At 49.3% G+C, this 20,279-nt stretch overlaps 1 protein-coding gene across 50 annotated transcripts in view; it reads left to right on the plus strand.

Annotated features, from left to right (window-relative positions):
* SLC2A11 (solute carrier family 2 member 11) overlaps positions 1–18,300 on the plus strand; it is a 29,560-nt gene extending 11,260 nt beyond the window's left edge. For 2 of the 50 annotated variants that reach the window (XM_074004154.1, XM_074004151.1), the window contains exons 3-12: positions 229–389; positions 7,262–7,386; positions 8,472–8,601; positions 9,151–9,299; positions 14,193–14,380; positions 14,493–14,603; positions 15,781–15,882; positions 15,958–16,033; positions 16,308–16,435; positions 16,749–18,300. In XM_074004154.1, coding sequence (XP_073860255.1) covers positions 229–389; positions 7,262–7,386; positions 8,472–8,601; positions 9,151–9,299; positions 14,193–14,380; positions 14,493–14,603; positions 15,781–15,882; positions 15,958–16,033; positions 16,308–16,435; positions 16,749–16,865 — 1,287 coding nt within the window. In that variant the 3' untranslated portion in view covers positions 16,866–18,300. Of the gene's footprint in view, positions 1–228; positions 390–7,261; positions 7,387–8,471; positions 8,602–9,150; positions 9,300–14,192; positions 14,381–14,492; positions 14,604–15,780; positions 16,034–16,307; positions 16,436–16,664 lie in introns of all 50 variants that reach the window. The other 48 variants (XM_074004173.1, XM_074004172.1, XM_074004146.1 and 45 more) reach the window with 44 other exon arrangements.
* The last annotated feature ends 1,979 nt before the right edge of the window (positions 18,301–20,279 follow it).

Genomic DNA, 20,279 nt, shown 5'->3' on the forward strand with positions numbered 1-20,279 from the left:
AATGCTAGGCTCTGAGGGATATTGAGGGATTAGAACCAGCATGGTGCCCTGCACAGGGGAGGTGCTCAGGTGAGTTAGTTCCTGCTCCACGGGGAGCTCAGAAGACACGGTGCCTGTTCTCATTGCCTGTTCTGCAGAAGCATGGAACCCTGTTGGGGAGAAGGCTTGTCTTGTCTAGTGCCCCCACGCCCCCATCCCCAGAAGGCTGACTGGCATTTCTGTCCACAGCACATTCAGGAATTCACCAATGAGACGTGGCAGGCGCGTACTGGAGAGCCACTGCCTGACCACCTAATTCTACTTATGTGGTCCCTCATCGTGTCTCTGTATCCCCTAGGAGGCCTCTTTGGAGCACTGCTTGCAGGTCCCTTGGCCATCACGCTGGGAAGGTAAGTGCTTCCTGCGTACCCCCTGAATGCCCTTTAATGAAGAGTGCTGCAGCCTGCAGGCTGAGGGACATGGAAGCAGGAAGAGGCCCAGCAAGCTCCAGGCCCAGATCAGCTCCTCATCCAGCCTCTTACTCTGCCTGGAGTTTCACCTTGCAAGACACATCTTCCGGGATTTGGTAGAGCAAACAGTCCTGTGCTACGAGAGAGGGAGGACTCCTGGTTTCTAATTTCATATCTACCAACAAGTGCTAACTGACCTAAAACAAGTATTTTCTTCCTGGGCCTCACTTTCCATCTGCATATCTAATGCAGTTCTTGGATTGCAAACAACACAAACTGACTCTGATTAACAGAATCAAAAATGTAATAGCTCAAAGGACATTGGGGCAGCTCATAGCATGAAAGGAAGTTCTTAGAAGCAGGGTGGCTTACCCCTGTAATCCCAGCACTTTGGGAGGAATTACACTAAGGAGGAAAGATTGCATGGGTCCAGGAGTTTGAGACCAGTCTGGGCAATATGGTGAGACCCCATCTCTACAAAAAATTAGCCAGGTATGGGCTGGGCGCAGTGGCTCATGTCCGTAATCTCAGCACTTTGAGAGGCCAAGGTGGGTGGATCCTGAGGTCAGGAGCTTCAGACCAGCCTGACCAACATGGCGAAAACTCATCTCTACTAAAAATACAAAAATTAGCAGGGTGTGGTGGCACACTTCTGTAGTCCCAGCCACTCAGGAGGCTGAGGCAGGAGAATCACTTGACCCCACAAGGCAGAGGCTGCAGTGAGCCAAGATCATGCCACTGCACTCCAGCCTGGGCGACAGAGTAAGACTCCATCTCAAAAAAAAAAAAAGAAAAAAAAAATCAACCAGTTATGGTGACACATGCCTGTGGACCTAGCTACTCGGGAGGCTGCAGCAGGAAGATCATCTGAGCCCAGGAGATCGACGCTGCAATGAGTCTTGATTGTGCCACTGTACTCCAGCCTGGATGACACAGTGAGCCCCTGTTTCAAAACAGCTGGCTTACTAGCGATCTTAGTCTATTTTTGTTGCCATAATAAAATAACTGAGACTGGGTGATATATAAAGAACAGAAATTTACTTTCTCACAGTTCTGGAGGCTGTGAAGTCCAAGATCAAGGCACCAGCAGATTCAGTGTATGGTGAGGGCTACTCTTTCTGCTTCTAAGGTGGTTCCTTGTCCCTGTGTCCTCATATGGCAGAAAGGGCGAATGCTGTGTCCTCAGGGAAGACAAAGGGGCAAAAGGCAAAAAGAGCCTGCCTAGTTCCCTCCAGCCCTTTTATAAAGCACTAGTCCCATCAATGAAGGTGGAGTTCTCATGGCCTAATCAATCTCCCAAAGGTCTACCTCTAAATACTGTTGCATTGGAAATTAAATTTCAACCTGAATTTTGGAAGAGACACAAACCATCAAACCATAACACTAGCACAGGATCACCAAGACTGGATTAGACCACTGGGGCTCATATCTGCACCGTGGGGAGTAGGGGAACAATCGCAAACAAAAGTGGGGCTCTTCCCACGAAGATGGAGGTAATAACTATTGTGTGGCTATCTCATGATACCTGGTTCAGCTGGCATAAGCATGAAAGGAAGAAATTAAAAATTCAAATTTAGCACATATGCCTATTCTGATTATGTCAAATGTCTGTTCCCCTCCCCAGGACAGGGGGATGTAGTTCTTCCATTCAGCAGCTGACTGGAGCTCTGAAATGTGTTGCCATCTTTGGGTGCTCAGGGTTGGTTGCGTAGGGGAACAGGTGGGTTAGTCATCTCGGTGCCAGGAAGCCCCTATTGTTGAGCCCATGTGCGTTTTCTGTGCTTTCTACCCTATTTGCTTCATCACCCAACTGAGTAAGCACCAGGATGGTCAAAGGCAGTTGAATGCCATCTACAGATAGAAGGTCATATTGTCCATGATTATGCATGATTATGAAGAGCCTCTTTGCAGCAGGAAGGGGATTCTGATAAGCAGAAACATATTTATGTATATTTTCAGGTTCTGGGTTATTTATTTATTTTTTTGAGACAGAATTTTGCTCTTCTTGCCCAGGCTGGAGTGCAATGGCGTGATCTTGGCTCACTGCAACCTCCGCTTCCCGGGTTCAAGTGATTCTCCTGCCTCAGCCTCCCAAGTAGCTGGAATTATAGGCGCCCGCCACCACGCCTGGCTAATTTTGTATTTTTAGTAGAGACGGGATTTTCCATGTTGGTCAGTCTGGTCTCGAACTCCTGACCTCAGGTGATTCACCCACCTCGACCTCCCAAAGTGCTGGGATTACAGGCGTGAGCCATGGTGCCCAGCTATATTTTCAGATTCTGGGCTAATTTTAAAAGATACACCCACTTAGTGTTTCCCTGTACCTCCTTGAAACCAGTCTTCAAATTCTGCTTCATCTAAGACTGTCTGTCCAACCAAACCTTTTGAAAAAGGGACAGGCCGGGTGCGGTAGCTCTCGCCTGTAATCCCAGCACTTTGGGAGACTGAGGCGGGGGGGTTCACCTGAGGTCAGGAGTCCGAGACCAGCCTGGCCAACATGGTGAAACCCCATTTCTACTAAAACTACAAAAATTAGCCGGGCGTGTTGGCGGACGCCTGTAATCCCAGCTACTCAGGAGGCTGAGGCAGGAGAATCACTTGAACCCGGGAGGCAGAGGTTGCAGTGAGCCGAGATCGTGCCACTGCACTCTAGCCTGGGCAACAAGAGTGAGACTCCATCTCAAAAAAAAAAAAAGAAAAGAAAAGAAAAATAAAAAGAGGCAAAAGAAGTCCATGCTAGGCTGGGCGTGGTGACTCATGCCTGTAATCCCAGCACTTTGGGAGGCTGAGGCGGGCAGATCATGAGGTTGGGAGATCGAGACCATCCTGGCTAACACGGTAAAACCCTGTCTCTACTAAAAAAATACAAAAAAATTAGCCGGGTGTGGTGGCGGGCGCCTGTAGTCCCAGCTACTGGGGAGCCTGAGGCAGGAGAATCACTTGAACCTGGGAGGCAGAGCTTGCAGTGAGCCCAGATTGCGCCACTGCACTCTAGCCTGGGTGACAGAGCGATACTCCGTCTCAAAAAAAGAAAAAAAGTCCATGCTAAAAAATCTATTGGATAGGTTTAAGTCCTTCAATACCTTTTAGGTCCAAACTGATGTGAGTGACCTATTCATGGGAAACTTTGGGGCCCACATTGGGCAAGTTTGGTTTATACCACTTCTATTCAGTGACGGAGTAGTACAGGGCACACTCAAGCTTAGTAGGAGGGTGTCAGACAGCACCCAGTTATGATAAGTACATGGCCCTGTGGCATCCCGCAGCCTGGTGTTTATTCCTCACTAGGGCCTAGTGACAAGGCCAGGAGCTCTTTCTCCTTAAGAGGATAGCAGGCTGGGCATGGTGGCTCATGCCTATAATTCCAGCACTTTGAGAGGCCAAGGGAAGAGGACCTCTTGAGCCCAGGAGTTTGAGACCAGCCTGGGCAACATAGCAGAACCCCATCTCTACATGAAAAAAAGAAAAAATTAGCCAGGCATAGTGACGTACACCTGTGGTCCCAGCTACTCAGGAGTCTGAGGTGGGAGGATCACTTGAGCCTGGGAGGTCGAGGCTTCAGTGAGCTGTTATAGCACCACTGCACTCAAGCCTGGGTGACATAGTGAGACCCCATCTCTAAATAAATAAATATACATATTTATTTATATATCTATGAAAAATATATATTTATATATATCAAAAAAATATATATAATATGTATATATAAAAGAGGCTAGTAATTTGCTGAAGGAGAGTAGTTCAACTTAAAAATCTTTGGTTTTGCATTGTGACCTCTTTTTAGAGTATTTTAACTGCCACTTTGAGCACCACAGGCTCTCCTAAAGCTAAAGGGTTGAGTGGCAGAGCTCTTTGAGCCTGGCTTGGGGCCGTGATTGTGTATAGTTGCTAGTGCGATGTGAATTTGGCTTTGACCCACTAGAGAAATACTTCTCTTGGTTAGCACCACTCAAAACTGCCAGGTTTTCAAGTCACCTGATAATGTGCCAGGTCACGACACCTGATGTGGTATTCCGCTGCCTCCAAAATGGAAGGAAGCTCTCAGAGGCTTGTCCCTCCTCCTTAGAGGAAGGGGACTATGGTGCAGCAATTTGTCATGCACTTTGGAGAAAATACGCTGCCACCTCTTAGTCCTCTAGACCTCAGGAACTTCGTTGGAGTGGCAGCCCCCTGTCTCGTTTTTAATCTTCTACTCTTTGTCACAGTGTACCTTACCAAGACATCTAGTGCACTTGCTGCTTCCTCTTCTCCAGGTCCTTTCTGTATGAACTCATCAAAATAGTGGGACAGCAGCATGTCCTGTGGGATGCACAGGTCCCTGTGGAAAGGACTGTCGCCCACAGATGGACAGCTGCTATATCCTTTTTTAAAATTTATTATTTTTTTTGAGACAGGGTCTCGTTCTGTCACCCAGGCTAGAGTACAGTGGTGTGATCTCAGCTCACTGCAACCTCCGCCTCCCGGTTCAAGCGATTCTCCTGCCTCAGCCTCCTGAGTAGCTGGGATAACAGGCGCATGCCACCAAGCCTGGCTACTTTTTGTATTTTTAGTAGAGATGGGGTTTCACCATGTTGGCCAGGCTGGTCTCAAACTTCTGACCTCATGATCTGCCCACCTCAGCCTCGCAAAATGCTGGGATTATAGGCATGAGCTGCTGCACCCGGCTGCTGCTATATACTTAAGGCAGGTCAGTGGAGGTGTATGACTCTTCCTGCAAGGTGAATGCTAAGTGTTTTTGGCAATGTCTGTGTATTTAAATGGAGCAAAGTGCACTCACCAGATTGAAGTACTTAATTATTATTAATGGATTTATTAATTCCAGTGAGGAAAATGTCTATCATTGTAATTATAATTATTAGTTACAGTTGGAGTTACCACTGGATCAAGTTTGTTATAATCTACTGTCATTTTTGATTCTCTAGACACAAGACACACAGGCTTTGGCTCATATTTTATCACCAATGTGTTGGTCACTTTGAGCAGAACACTGGCCACTTCTGGTCTTCGGTTTCCCTCTCAGTACAGTGAGCTGTATCATCACAGTGAGCTCTCCTGGGTGATCTGTATGACAGCACTTCTGAGCTCAGTATTAGGAGCCAAAGCTAATGCTTCATCATGATGGAACAGGTGACATTTCCAATGGCCCCTCCTTGGATTGGTGTCTGTCCCATTGATCAAGGCATTGAGACATACAGCCATTCTGAGTTGTGAGAAGCGACTCTGTAATACATGGAGGAAAATATAAGGAAACTCCACTTGACTATCTATGCGTCCATTCCTTCACTCTAAAGTCCCTGTTCTTCCTCCCTGGAGTTGTATTGAATCTGATAAATTACATATTAGTACCTTCATTGTTGTTGTTGAGACAGTCTCACTCTCTCACCGAGGCTGGAGTGCAGTGGCGTGATCATGGCTCACTGCAGCCTCGTACTCTTGGGCTCCAGCAATCCTCCCACCTCAGCCTCTTGAGTAGCTGAAATTACAGGCGTGCGCCATCATGCCCAGCTAATATATATATATTTTTTGAAATGGAGTTTCGCTCTTGTTGCGCAGGCTGGAGTGCAATGGCGCAACCTCGGCTCACCACAACCTCCACCTCTCAGGTTCAAGCAATTCTCCTGCCTCAGCCTTGAGTAGCTGGGATTATAGGCATGTGCCACCACGCCTGGCTAATTCTGTATTTTTTTTAGTAGAGATGGGGTTTCTCCATGTTGGTCAGGCTGGTCTCGAACTCCTGACCTCGGGTGATCTGCCTGCCACGTGAGCCATCGTGCCCAGCCTAATTTTTTTGTATTTTTTGTAGAGATGGGGTTTCATCACGTTGCCCTGGCTGGTCTCCTGGGATCAGGTGATCTGCCCGCTTTGACATCCCAAAGTGTTGGGATTAAAAGCATGAGCCACCATGCCCAGCCCAATTTTTACATATATTTTAAAAATTATGTGTTCCAACAGACCTATAAGTGTAGGAACTCTCATCTCATTTGACAGCAAGGTTACCAGGACTCAAAGTAGTTAATGGCATACTTGAGGTCATGAACGAATGAATGACAGAGTCAGGATTTAAATTCAGGGTCTTGGCTGGGCGCTGTGGCTCACGCCTGTAATTCCAGCACTCTGGGAGGCCAAGGCAGGTGGGTCACCTGAGGTCAGGAGTTTGAGACCAGCCTGGCCAACAGGGAAAAACCCCATCTCTACTAAAAATACAAAAATTAGCTGGGTGTGGTGGCATGCGCCGGTAATCCCAGCCACTCTGGAGGCTGAGGCACGAGAATAGCTTGAACCTGGGAGATGGAGGTTGCAGTGAGCCAAGATTGCACCACTACATTCTAGCCTGGGTAACACAGCAAGACTTTGTCTCAAAAAAAACCAAAAAACAAAAAAAAACCAAACTCCTGGGCTCAAGCAGTCCTCCCACCTCAGCCTCCCAAGGTGCTAGAATTATAGGCATAAACCACCACCCCTGGCCAGTCCCTTCATTTTCAAAAAGTTTGGGGAGAACAATACTTAATCTGAAGGGGGAAAGCCATACCACATAAATTCTGTTATTTCAAGCTTTGCTGTAGGCAGAAAGGAGAGTAATTGGGGTGCATGGCGGGGGAGGGGAGTGGGAATATTCACCTGAAGGCATACCATAGGTGAGCCTAGGTATAATGGTCATTTCCGTTCATGCAGTTTAGACTCTTTGAAACACAAATACACACACGTGTGTGTGTGTGATCAGGGCTTGTTAGAGTTGCAAAGAGTGGTCCCCAAGGATGGTCCCTCTGGACTGAACCACAGCCTCTCTTTCTGTGTGTTTCGCTTCCCCCAAGGAAGAAGTCCCTCCTGGTGAATAACATCTTTGTGGTGTTGGCAGCGATTCTGTTTGGATTCAGCCGCAAAGCAGGCTCCTTTGAGATGATCATGCTGGGAAGACTGCTTGTGGGAGTCAGTGCAGGTATGGGGTGGGGGCTTCTCGTCCTACCTCTCTATGCCTATTTATTCATAAATTCATTAATGTCTTTTATTTCATTTCTTCCCTCATTTCCTCCCTTTATTTATTTATTTATTTATTTATTTAATTTTATTTTTTTGAGATAGAGTCTCACTCTGTCGCCCAGGCTGGAGTGCAGTGGCGCCATCTCGGCTCACTGCAAGCTCTGCCTCCTGGGTTCACGCCATTCTCCTGCCTCAGCCTCCTGAGTAGCTGGGACTACAGGCTCCCACCACCATGCCTGGCTAATTTTTTGTATTTTTAGTAGAGACGGGGTTTCACTGTGTTAGCCAGGATGGTCTCGATCTCCTGACCTTGTGATCCGCCTGCCTCAGCCTCCCAAAGTGCTGGGATTACAGGCGTGAGCCACCGCACCCAGCCTCATTTATTTATTTTTTGTTTATGCCTACCTTTGTCACAAAAGGATGAAATATAGTTTATCTTAAAAGACTCATATGACTAGATATTTAAAGTAGGTACAGAACAATGGAAAAGTTGTGTAGGGGTGGGGGAATAAACACCTGCAAACTAACACTAACAGAGGTCCCATGTTTGAGTAACACTGTAAGCCATGAGCTTCCTGGCAGCCAAAGTATAAAAGGATATAGGATGAGTTTTCTGATCTTCCCTCAGAAGCAGAATGGCCTGTTAGGTACTCCTCGGTTTGTGGGGCTTTTCATGTGAGAGAGCAGAATTTTGAGCACATCCACCTGGGCTTTTAAGGGCTCCAACACAGCTTCCTTAGAGCCCTTCACACTCAGGTCCCAGTGATGGGACCTAGGAAGTTCCCACGAACATGTGGGACTGTGGCCAGGGACCAGGATGGGAGCGGATCTGAGAAAGCCCTCTCTCAGAAGTTCTGAGGAGTAGAGTTGGGATCCTGTTGGCCCTTCAGCAGGTGAAGCAGAACCCCTCAGAGTGTGGGGGGTGAGGGATCAGCCCTCAGTGCCAGGATCCAGTTGAGTGGCTGGACAGTGCTGAGTGGGGCAGGGAAGACAGGCCGATGTCCCAGCTGGTGGCTGATGTGCCTCTGCTGTACACACGTCCAGGCGTGAGCATGAATATCCAGCCCATGTACCTGGGGGAGAGCGCCCCTAAGGAGCTCCGAGGAGCTGTGGCCATGAGCTCAGCCATCTTTACCGCTCTGGGGATCGTGATGGGACAGGTGGTCGGACTCAGGTAAGCACCCCTCCCCCACACGCATTGAGTATTTCGGAGATACCAGTAAAAACCTTTCGTCACCTAAATGTCTCCCCTACCCACTAGTAGATTAAAGCATTGTTGCTTTGCATGAAGGCATCGAATCCTCTATCCATATCTCTGCTGCCAATTCACAAAATGGGTATCAGTCAACATACTGCAATGTGAATCACCTTATCCTATCCTCTCCAGGTCAGGGAGCAAAGAACAGGTCTTGACAGAGGAGAGGGTAAAGATTTGGGCTTTCAAAGAGAAACCTGTTCCAGTCATTCCAGAAAAAAGAGGAGAATGCAGAGCCTGGACTCTTGGAAAGGGGAGTTGCTAGGGATGAGGTGGGGCAGTGTCCCTGTCCTCTCTTGGTCCCAGCCTGGGTGGGAGGGATCTTGATGTTCAGACCCAGACTTGGATAGGAAGAGGCACGGGGCAATTGCAGACCCTCTGCAGGGAGGTGTGCAGGTGGGCAGGAGAGCAGGGTGGTAGGACTCTGGCAAAGAGGAATCTGGCCTGGCCTCTCCTCTGCCTCCTTAGGGAGCTTCTAGGTGACCCTCAGGCCTGGCCTCTGCTGCTGGCCAGCTGCCTGGTGCCCGGGGTGCTGCAGCTCGCCTCCCTGCCTCTGGTCCCCGAGAGCCCACGCTACCTCCTCATTGACTGTGGAGACACCGAGGCCTGCCTGGCAGGTGAGTCTCTGTCCTTGGGCTCCCAGACTGCCTTGACCAAGGGGTGCATCTCCTCAGAGTATATGGGTCCCCATTTCATAGGTTTCATTTATCAAGGAAAAGCTATCCCTCTCTTTGTGTCTCAGTTTCATGATCTGCCCATACCTGCCTTCAGTCAGAACTCTTATCAAGTGGCTGTCCAAACTGCCAGGCAGCAAAATGGATCAGACATAGCCACTGTTATTCAAGAACTCCAGAGTGGTGTGGAGAAACACACACACACACACACACACACACACGGTCAAACACCTGTGCAAGACCTCACCTACCCAATGCCAACTGGGTGATGGTCATCTTATCAGTCAACTATGGCTACAATAAGAATGCCTAAGGAACAACTGCCATGTTTCTGGTTTAAAGCAACAATTATTTACTGCATCTTTTACTCATTTGCTTGCCTGGCTGGCTGCGCAGCTCTGCTGATCTCAGCTGGGCTACCTCACAGCATGGGGCGGGGGACGGGGGCAGCGGTGAGGTTCAGCTGCGGCTTGGCCGGTCTGGGCTAGTCTGGACTGGAGTCATTCAGCTTTGCTGCACTTTCTGTCCTCTCACTTTTGGTACCAACGGGTTAGCCTAGGAATAGTATGATGATGGCAGAGAAACAAGAAAGCAAATCCAGTTGCATAAGTGCTTTCCAAACCTTTGGTCCCCTCATGCTATTAACATTCCATTGGCCAAAGGGAGTCAGTCATGCTGCCAAATCCCAAGTCAAGGGATGGGAAAATTGATGGCATATCCTCTCCTATCGCAAGGGGTGTGCATTTAAGGAGGGGTGAAGACCAGAGCCCATTAGTGTACTCTTCTCTGTCACCATGGCCACAATTATTACTTATGTCTCTCCTCTGTGCAAAATGTGTTCAGTCCCATCCCAGGATCCCCCAGAGCCTCATCCAATCATGGCATCAGGCTTGAAGTCCCAGATCTTACACCACATTAAGTCTATATGGGCCTTTTCCTGATCCAGAAACCTAGGATCTAGAAAGATAAGTCTTCCTCCCTTCCCACACTCAGCGTGCAATGGTGAAAAGTAAGATGAGGTAACCGGAATTAAAGCTCTCATTTCAAAAACGAGGAAGCAAGGCAGGCATGGAGCAGTCACTAATCTATAACAATTCTGAAGTGCCCCTAGGAAAATACGGCCATGTCCCCTGCCTTGGGGGTAGGGAGTATTCTTTGTTCAAGTTCCGGCTCTGTCCCCTGCCCCCTAGGAAGGGCACCCCAGGCCATGGTTCTTTTTTTTTCTTTTTTTTTTCTTTAATTTTTTTTTTTTTTTTTTTTTTGAGACGGAGTCTCGCTCTGTCGCCGGGGCTGGAGCGCAGTGGCCGGATCTCAGCTCACTGCAAGCTCCGCCTCCCGGGTTTACGCCATTCTCCTGCCTCAGCCTCCTGTGTAGCTGGGACTACAGGCGCCCGCCACCTCGCCCGGCTAGTTTTTTGTATTTTTTTAGTAGAGACGGGGTTTCACCGTGTTCGCCAGGATGGTCTCGATCTCCTGACCTCGTGATCCGCCCGTCTCGGCCTCCCAAAGTGCTGGGATTACAGGCTTGAGCCACCGCGCCCGGCCTTTTTCTTTAATTTTTAGAGACAGGTTCTCGCTTGTCCAGGCTGGAGTACTGTGGCTATTCATAGGCATGACCCCATTGTTGATCAGCATGGAAGTTTTCTTCATTTCTGTTTTGGTTTTTTGGTTTTGTTTGGAACAGGGTCTTACTCTGTGGCCCAGGCTGGAGTGGTGTGATCTCAGCTCACTGCAAGCGCCACCTCCCAGGCCCAAGCAATTCTCCCACCTCAGCCTCCTGAGTAGCTAGGACTACTGGCCCGTGCCACCATGCTTGGCTAATTTTTTTTTTATTATTGTATTTTTTGTAAAGATGGAGTTTCACCTTTTGCCTGGGCAGGTCTCAAACTCCTGAGCTCAAGTGATCCATCCTCCTTGGCCTCCCAAAGTGCTTGGATTATAGGCATGAGCCATTGTATCCAGCTAGCACAGGAGTTTTGAACTGTCCCGTTTCCAGCCTGGGCCAGTGCATTCCTCCTTAGGCAGCCTGGTGGTCCCTGCTCCTGGGACGTCACTATATTGATGCTGAACTTAGTGTAGACACCTGATCTGCCTAGCGTACCACAACCCAGAGCTCCTGGGCCCAAGCGATCCTCCTGCCTCAGCCTCCTGAGTAGCTGGGACTCTAGGCACACACCACTATGTGTGGCTCTCCATGCTTCTTGCATCTGCCCTCTGAGATGTTTTTCCTTTTCTATCACCTTCCTTGATTCCTTCTGAAGAGGGCATTGCACAGTGTGCTGCTTTTGATGGTTGAGCAAATTTCTCAGCTTGCTTCCTGTCTACAGAGAGTTGGGGCTGGGCGCCGTGGCTCATACCTGTAATACCAGGGAGGCCAAGGTGGGCGGATCACGAGGTCAAGAGATCGAGACCAGCCTGGCCAACATGGTGAAACCCCATCTCTACTAAAAATACAAAAATTAGCTGGGCGTAGTGGCATGCGCCTGTAGTCCCAGTTACTAGGGAAGCTGAGGCAGGAGAATCGCTTGAACCTGAGAGGTGGAGGTTGCAGTGAGCCAAGATGGTGCCACTGCACACTGCACTCCAGCCTGGTGACAGAGCAAGACTCCATCTCAAAAAAAAAAAAAAAAAAAGAAAAGAAAAGTTGGGGCACAGAAGTCTTTATATTTCAAATTGTCCTGGTCAAAAAGCAGAGCTTTTGCCAATACAACTTTCTCAAAAATAATGTGAGTTTTCTATGTATTTGAGGTTTTTTCATGTGCCAACAAACCACGCTCACAATTACTTTTGAGACAGGCTTCTCTCCCAAGGCCTAATTGCTGTTATTTAGGGTATGTCAGGCTACCCTGAAGCAACGCCCGCAAGCCTCCTAAATGCCCCCTTTTCTAGCTGTGAGGGTCTATGAGGCATTGCTTTAAGCCACACGCTTGATTTGATCTTTACTATGAGTCCATGGCTTCCTGGCAGTGCTCCGGATTTGATCTTTGCTCACAGGCTGTTACTTAATTTGGGATTCTTTTGCTAACTGGAGAGGATAGAGGTGAGAAAACATTTTTGTTGTTGTTTTCAACTAACCCAGCGTTTCTGAAATATGCTATATTTAATTAAATTTTGTTGCCTCTGAATTCTGTTTGCAAACTGGCCAGTTATTTTCTGAGCTAATTCTTCATGTCTTACAGCGAGCTTAGAATACTCATTTAACAGCAACCAGTTCATGCTTTCAACATTTGGAGTTTTCTTTGCTCAAGTCCATAAGTTCATTGAGCCCATTTTCTTTCTTCCAAGTTACTGCACTATATAACATAGCATTTCATTTCTTCAACCTCATCGCCATCCTCTTCCTGGTCTTGGAATTAATACCATATTTCACAGGTCTTTGTTATGGTAGCACCCACTCCTGGTGCCAATTTATTGATCAGCTTTCTTTTTTTTTTTTTTTTTGAGACAGAGTCTCGCTCTGTCGCCCAGGCTGGAGTGCAGTGGCCGGATCTCAGCTCACTGCAAGTTCCACCTCCCCGGGTTCACGCCATTCTCCTGCCTCAGCCTCCCGCGTAGCTGGGACTACAGGCGCCCACCACCGCGCCCGGCTAATTTTTTGTATTTTTTAGTAGAGACGGGGTTTCACCGTGTTAACCAGGATGGTCTCGATCTCCTGACCTCGTGATCCGCCCGTCTCGGCCTCCCAAAGTGCTGGGATTACAGGCTTGAGCCACCGCGCCCGGCCTATTGATCAGCTTTCTATTGCTGACTAATAGACAATCGTAACATCTCGGTGGTAAGCAAACAAACAAAACAAGCAATTGTTTAGCCTAAGCCTCTAGGTCCTCTGGGCTGGGCTGATCTAGGATGGTTCTGGCTGATGTCTCTGCTGATCTTGGTCATTCCTGCAACTGCAGCTCAGCTGGGCATTGGCTGATCTAGAACAGTCCCAGCGAGGGTGGCTCATCTGGGCCCCTTTGGCTGTCCATGTCTCTTTTTTTTTTTTTTTTTTGAGACGGAGTCTTACTCTGGTCCCCCAGGCTAGAGTGCAATGGCATGATCTTGGCTCACCACAACCTCTGCCTCCTGGGTTCAAGCAATTCTCCTGCCTTAGCCTCCTAAGTAGCTGGGATTACAGGCGCCTGCCACCACGCCTGGCTAATTTTTGTATTTTTAGGAGAGATGGAGTTTCACCATGTTGGCCAGGCTGGTCTCGAACTCCTGACCTCAGGCCCGCCTCTGCCTCCCAAAGTGCTGGGATTACAGGCTTGAGCCACTGCGCCTGGCCAATGGCTGTCCATGTCTCTTGTCATCCTCCTGGCTAGCCTGGAATGTTCTCATGGTGGCAGAAGAGCAAGTATAAGTGAGCAAGGCCTCTTAAGGCTCAGGCTGGAACATGGCACGCCCTCACTGCAGCCTCATCCTATTGGCCAAGCCCAGAGCCAGGAGCAGGGATGTAGGCGGTACTTGCCCCTTTAGTGGGAGGAACTGCAAAATCACACAGCAAGCAGCATGGGTGCAGGGAGGGGTGAAGAATTGAGTTTGATAATGTGCTGCAATAGTCATGATATGTCTGCAGAACCCCGAGTTTCTTTCTAAAGCCTTTTTTCATCCACGGTAGCAACACCCCAACAGCCCTGAGAAATGTCAGGGCCAGGAAGATCATCTCCATCTGACCAGGGAGGCAAACAGACACAGAGAGATTGAGAGAGACAGAGGCAGAGAGAGACACACACACACAGAGACAGAGAGTGAGCCAAGAAGGAAAGGAATGGTGTGATGGAGGAGAGGGTCCCTGTGGGGGGACCAAAGAGGGGCTTGGGGAAGGGGAGCTCAGTACCCTCTTCCCTGGCTCAGCACTACGGCGACTGCGGGGCTCAGGGGACTTGGCAAGGGAGCTGGAGGAGCTGGAGGAGGAGCGCGCTGCCTGCCAGGGCTGCCGTGCCCGGCGCCCATGGGAGCTGTTCCAGCATCGGGCCCTGAGGAGACAGGTGACAAGCCTCGTGGTGCTGGGCAGTGCCATGGAGCTCTGCGGGAATGACTTGGTGAGACCCCTGCCCCGCCCCACGCCCTGGGCCCTGGAGGCTTGGTGTTGCAGGCTGCTGGGAGCCATGGGAGGTGGAAAGGAGCCCAGGCCTGAAAGCCATGCTCTCCCAGATGTACGCCTACGCCTCCTCCGTGTTCCAGAAAGCAGGAGTGCCAGAAGCGAAAGTCCAGTATGCCACCATCGGGACTGGGAGCTGCGAGCTGCTCATGGCGATTGTTAGTGTGAGTCTGGAGGGCGCCCTTCTTCCACCAGCCCTTGGGGGAGGGACCCCCAGGTCCTCTGCATTAAACCAGTTTACACTCCAGCTTATGGTGTTAAAATGCAGTGAGGGGGCCGGGCGCGGTGGCTCAAGCCTGTAATCCCAGCACTTTGGGAGGCCGAGACGGGCGGATCACAAGGTCAGGAGATCGAGACCATCCTGGCTAACATGGTGAAACCCCGTCTCTACTAAAAATACAAAAAAAACTAGCCGGGCGAGGTGGCGGGCGCCTGTAGTCCCAGCTACTCCGGAGGCTGAGGCAGGAGAATGGCGTAAACCCGGGAGGCGGAGCTTGCAGTGAGCTGAGACCCGGCCACTGCACTCCAGCCTGGGCGACAGAGCGAGACTCCGTCTCAAAAAAAAAAAAAAAAAAAAAAAATGCAGTGAGGGGCCGAGTGCAGTGGCTCACGCCTGTAATCCCAGCACTTCGGGCCGAGGCGGGTGGATCACGAGGTCAGGAGTTCGAGACCAGCCTGGCCAACATAGTGAAACCTTGTCTCCACTAAAAAATACAAAAAATTAGCCGGACATTGTGGCGGGCACCTGTAATCCCAGCTATTCGGGAGACTGAGGCAGGAGACTCACATGAACCCGGTAGGTGGAGGTTGCAGTGAGCCGAGGTGGTGACATTGCACTCCACCCCAGGCGATAGTGCTGAGGTGGGATCAGGAGTTCGAGACCAACCTGGGCAATACGGTGAAACCCGTCTCTACAAAAAATACAAAAATTAGCCGGGTGTGGTGGTAGTCTTTGCCTGTAGTGCTAGCTACTGGAGAGGCTGAGGTGAGAGGATCACTTGAGCCTAGCAGGTTGAGACTGCAGTAAACCGAGATTATGCCACTGCACTCCAGCCTGGGCTGGACCAGCGAGACCCTGTCTCAATCAATCAATCAATTCAGTGAGTTAGAGAGCATCTATTGTTTGCGGGTCACTTCCAGCACCATTTTGAGATGCGGAAACTGGCTGAAGTTGGGTGATTGATTGACCAAGTTCCTTTAGGAAATTAATAAAGTCACATTGAAGCAATAAACTACCCCCACCTCCACCACCAGCTTTCTCAGGAGACCCCTTCCCATTGCCTGCCCCACACCTCAGGAACCATGGCTGGGTGCATGGGTCTGTGCTTTCTTCCTTTGAAGTGTGTGGCAGTCGAGAGGATGGGTCGGCGCGTGCTGCTCATCGGTGGGTACAGCCTGATGGCCTGCTGGGGGAGCATCTTCACTGTGGCCCTGTGCCTGCAGGTAGCTGGCGTGGATGAGGGCTGGAGGGTCCAGGCCAGGCTAACTTCCACCTCACCCCTGCCCTGTCCATGGCAGAGCTCGTTCCCCTGGACACTCTACCTGGCCGTGGCCTGCATCTTTGCCTCCATCCTCAGCTTTGGCATTGGCCCTGGTGAGTGGGCCCAAGGGGCTCTGGGCATCCGTCATCACATAGAAGGAGTGATGGGTGGCTGGGTGCATGGTGGTGGTGTGAATGCAATGTCCCCTGCGGGCCCTCAGAGACCACCTCGTGCTGGGGCTTCTGGGAGGGAATGGCAGGAGGAGAGCCCTGGGGGTCCCCCATACAGACTGGGCCTGGGCTCCCACTCCCATGTCTGGGCTGGGGTAGGGGAGAGGCAGGCAGGGACCCCTGGCCAGCAGACCCCTGTCCCTGCCCCTCCTTCCAGCCGGGGTGACGGGGATCCTGGCCACAGAGCTGTTTGACCAGATGGCCAGGCCCGCTGCCTGCATGGTCTGCGGGGCGCTCATGTGGATCATGCTCTTCTTGGTCAGCCTGGGATTTCCCTTCATCATGGTAGGCCCGCCCCTCCCGCTGGGGGCCCTGCCTTAGGCTGTGTCCCTGTCATCTCAGCCTCCCGCTGAGAACCCCAGCAGGAGGCTTCCATCCAGGGAGACTGAGACTGAAAGGGAGGGGTCTTAGGGGAGCAAAGAGGGGGGCAAATCCCTCCTCACAACCTGTCATGGGCCTTCCGTTTGGGGTTGATGGAGCCACACCAGGTCTTGGGGTCTCTTTTAATCCGCAGGAGGCCTTGTCCCACTTTCTCTATGTCCCTTTCCTTGGTGTCTGTGTCTGTGGGGCCATCTACACTGGCCTGTTCCTTCCTGAGACCAAAGGCAAGACCCTCCAAGAGATCTCTGAAGAATTACACAGACTCAACTTCCCGAGGCGGGCCCAGGGCCCCACGTGGAGGAGCCCGGAGGTTATCCAGTCGACAGAACTCTAATCCCAAAGGGGTGACCAGGGGCCAAAGCCAGCTGCTGTCCTGTCCTCTGCTTCCTGCCAGGGCCCTGGTCCTCACTCCCTCCTGCATTCCTTTGTTTAAGGAGTGTTTATTGAGCACCCGTTGTGTGCAGACATGGCTCCAGGTGCTTAGCAATCAGTGGTGAGAGTGGTGTTCCAGGCTAAAGGTAATTAACTGACAGAAAATCAGTAACAACATAATTACAGGCTGGTTGTGGCAGCTCATGACTGTAATCCCAGCACTTTGGGAGGCCAAGGTGGGAGGATCAGTTGAGGCCAGAGTTTGAAACCAGCCTGGGTAACATAGTGTGAGACCCTCTGTCTCTACAAAAAAATTAAAAAATGAGCTGGGCATGGTGGTATGTGCTAACAGCTCTAGCTACTCAGGAGGCTGAGGCAGCAGGATCACTTGAGTCCAAGAGTTCAAGGTAGCAGTAAACTACGATCACACCACTGCATGCCAGGCTGGGTGACAGAGGGAGACTTCATCTCTTTAAAACGTAATAATTACAGACTCAGGAAATACAGTGAAAGAAAAATACAGGTTGGCCAGGCGAGGTGGCTGATGCCTATAATCCCAGCACTTTGGGAGGCCAAGGCAGGAGGATCGCTTTGAGACCAGGAGTTTGAGACCAGCCTGGGCCACACAGTAAGATCCTGTTTCTACCAAAAAATAAAAAAATAATAAAATAAGCTGTGTGTGGTGGTACATGCTTGTGGTCCCAGCTACTCAGGAGGCTGAAATGGGAGGATCACTTGAGCCTGGGAGGTCGAGGCTGCAGTGAATCCTAATTGAGCCACTACACTCCAGCCTGGACAACAGAAGGAGACCATGTTTCAAAAAAAATACAGGTTGTAGTGGGTATGGATGTGCGTACCAGGAGGACTGATCTAGTCTGAGAGGGGAGTGATTAGAATTTTCTGAGGAATTGATGTTTTTAATCAACTTTATTGAGGTACGATTTACACATAATCAAATATATCCATTTTAAGTCTATATTTGGTGAGTTTTGAGAAGTGTATACACTTGTGAAACACCACCGCAATCCAGATGGAACGTTTACCCTGCCCCAAGGCACCCTCATGCCCCTTTGCTATCAATAACCCACCCCAGCCCCAGCCCCAGGGAACCACTGACCTGCTTTCTGCCTCAATTAGTCAGATTTACCTTTTTTCAGAATCTGAAGTCATTCCATACTGTATGTACATATTTGTGTCTGGCTTGGCTTCAGATACAGTTTTTGGGATTCATGCATGTTGTTGCATGTATTAGGAGAGACTCCTTTGTATTGCTGAGTAGTATTCCCTTCTGTGGTTAGACCATGATTTATTTATCCATCAACCTGTTAGTGGACATTTTGGCTGTTTCTAATTCTTGGCCATCATGAATAAAACTGCTGTGAATGTTCCTACACAAATCGTTGTCTAAACATGTGTTTTTATTACTTTTGTGTCTTAGTCTGTCAGCTGCTATAACAAAGAACCATAGCCTGGGTGGCTTATAAACAACAGAAATGTATTTTTCATGGTTTTGGAGGCTGGGAGGTCCAAGATCAAGGTGACAGTGGATTCAGTGTCTGCTGAGGGCCCATGTCTTGATTCATTGATGGCGGTCTTCTCACTGTGTCCTCGTAGACATGGCAGAAGGGGCAAGGGAACTCTCTGGGGTCTCTTATAAGGACACCAATCCCGTTCATGCAGGCTCTGCCCTCATGACCTAATCACCTCCCAAGAGGCCCAAAGGCCCTACCTCCAAGTACCATCATATGAGGGATTAGGTTTCAATGTATGGGGAGGTTACCTGGGGAGGACATAAACAGTCAGTCTAGCTTTTTGGGTAAATGAATTGCTGGGCTTAATAATAAATGCATATTTAACTGTATACAAATTGTTTTCAAAAGTGATTGATTATACTATTTCACATTCTCGTTAACAATGTGTGAGAGTTCTGGATACTCCAAATCCTCACCAGCACTTGGTGTTGTCAGTCTTTTCAATTTAGCCATTCTAGTGAGTGTGTAGTGGTATCTTGTCATTTAATTGTGGTATTTCCCTGATGACCAATAATGTTAGACATCTTTTCATGGCCATTCGTGGGTTTTCTTTTATGAATAATTTGTTCAAATCTTTTGTCTACTTTTTTTTTTTGAGACAGGGTTCTCTCTGTTGCCCAGGCTGGAGGGCAGTGGAATGATCTCAGCTCATTGCAACCTCTGCCTCCTGGACTCAAGCGATCCTCCCACCTCAGCCCCCCAAGTAGGGGGGACCACAGGTGTGAGCCGCCATGCCCTGCTAATTTTTGTATTTTTGGTAGAGATGGTATTTTGCCATGTTGGCCAGGCAAGTTTCAAACTCCTGACCTCAGGTGATCCACCCACCTTGGCTTCCCAAAGTGCTGAGATTACAAGCATGAGCCACCGCACCCAGCCCTTATCTGCTATTTTTAATCAGGTTGGTTGTCATTATTTTTGAAATGTGGACATTTTTTATACATTCTGGAAGCTAGCACTTTGTTAAATATATAGTATCATAAATATTTTCTTGCAGTCTGTAGCTTGCCTTTTTTATTTGCTTAATGCTACCTTTCTAAGAGCAGAATTTATTTATTTATTTATTTTTATTTATTTGTTTTTTGAGACAGTCTTGCTCTGTCACCCAGGCTGGAGTACAGTGTCGCAATCTCAGCTCACTGCAGCCTCTGCCTCCTGGGTTGAAGCAATTCTCCTGCCTCAGCCTCCTGAGTAGCTGGGACTACAGGCACACGCCATCACACTGCTAATTTTTTTGTACTTTTAGTAGAGACGGGGTTTCACTATGTTGGCCAGGATGGTCTTGATCTCCTGACCTCGTGATCCGCCCGCCTCGGCCTCCCAAAGTGCTGGGATTACAGGCATGAGCCACCTGGCCCAGCCAAGCAGAAATTTTTATTTTGGTAAAGTCTGATTTATCAATTTTTGGTTTTTGTGATTCATGCTTTTTGTGCCATAAGATATCTTTGCCTATCCCAATGTTGCAAAGATTTTCTTCTAAATGTTGGATAGTTTTAGCTTTTACACTTATGTTGCTGATGTTGAATTTCAAGTTAATTTTTGTGTATGGTGTGAGGGGTTGAGGTTCCTTTTTTTTTGGAACAGGGTCTCACTGTGTGTTGCCCAGGAGTGCAAGTAACATGATCTCAGCTCACTGCAACCTCCACCTTCCAGACTCAAGCAATCCTCCCACCTCAGCCTCCTGAGTAGCTGGGACTACAGGTGCATGCCACCATGCCTGGCTAATTTTTGTTTTGTTTTGTTTTATTGTTTGTTTTTGTAGAGACAGAATGTTGCCATGTTGCTCAGACTGGTCCTGAACTCATGGACTCAAGCTATTTGTTTGCCAAAGTGCTGGGATTACAGGA

Source organism: Macaca fascicularis, chromosome 10 (genome assembly GCF_037993035.2).
Source record: "Macaca fascicularis isolate 582-1 chromosome 10, T2T-MFA8v1.1".
Classification (NCBI taxonomy): Eukaryota; Metazoa; Chordata; class Mammalia; order Primates; family Cercopithecidae; genus Macaca; species Macaca fascicularis.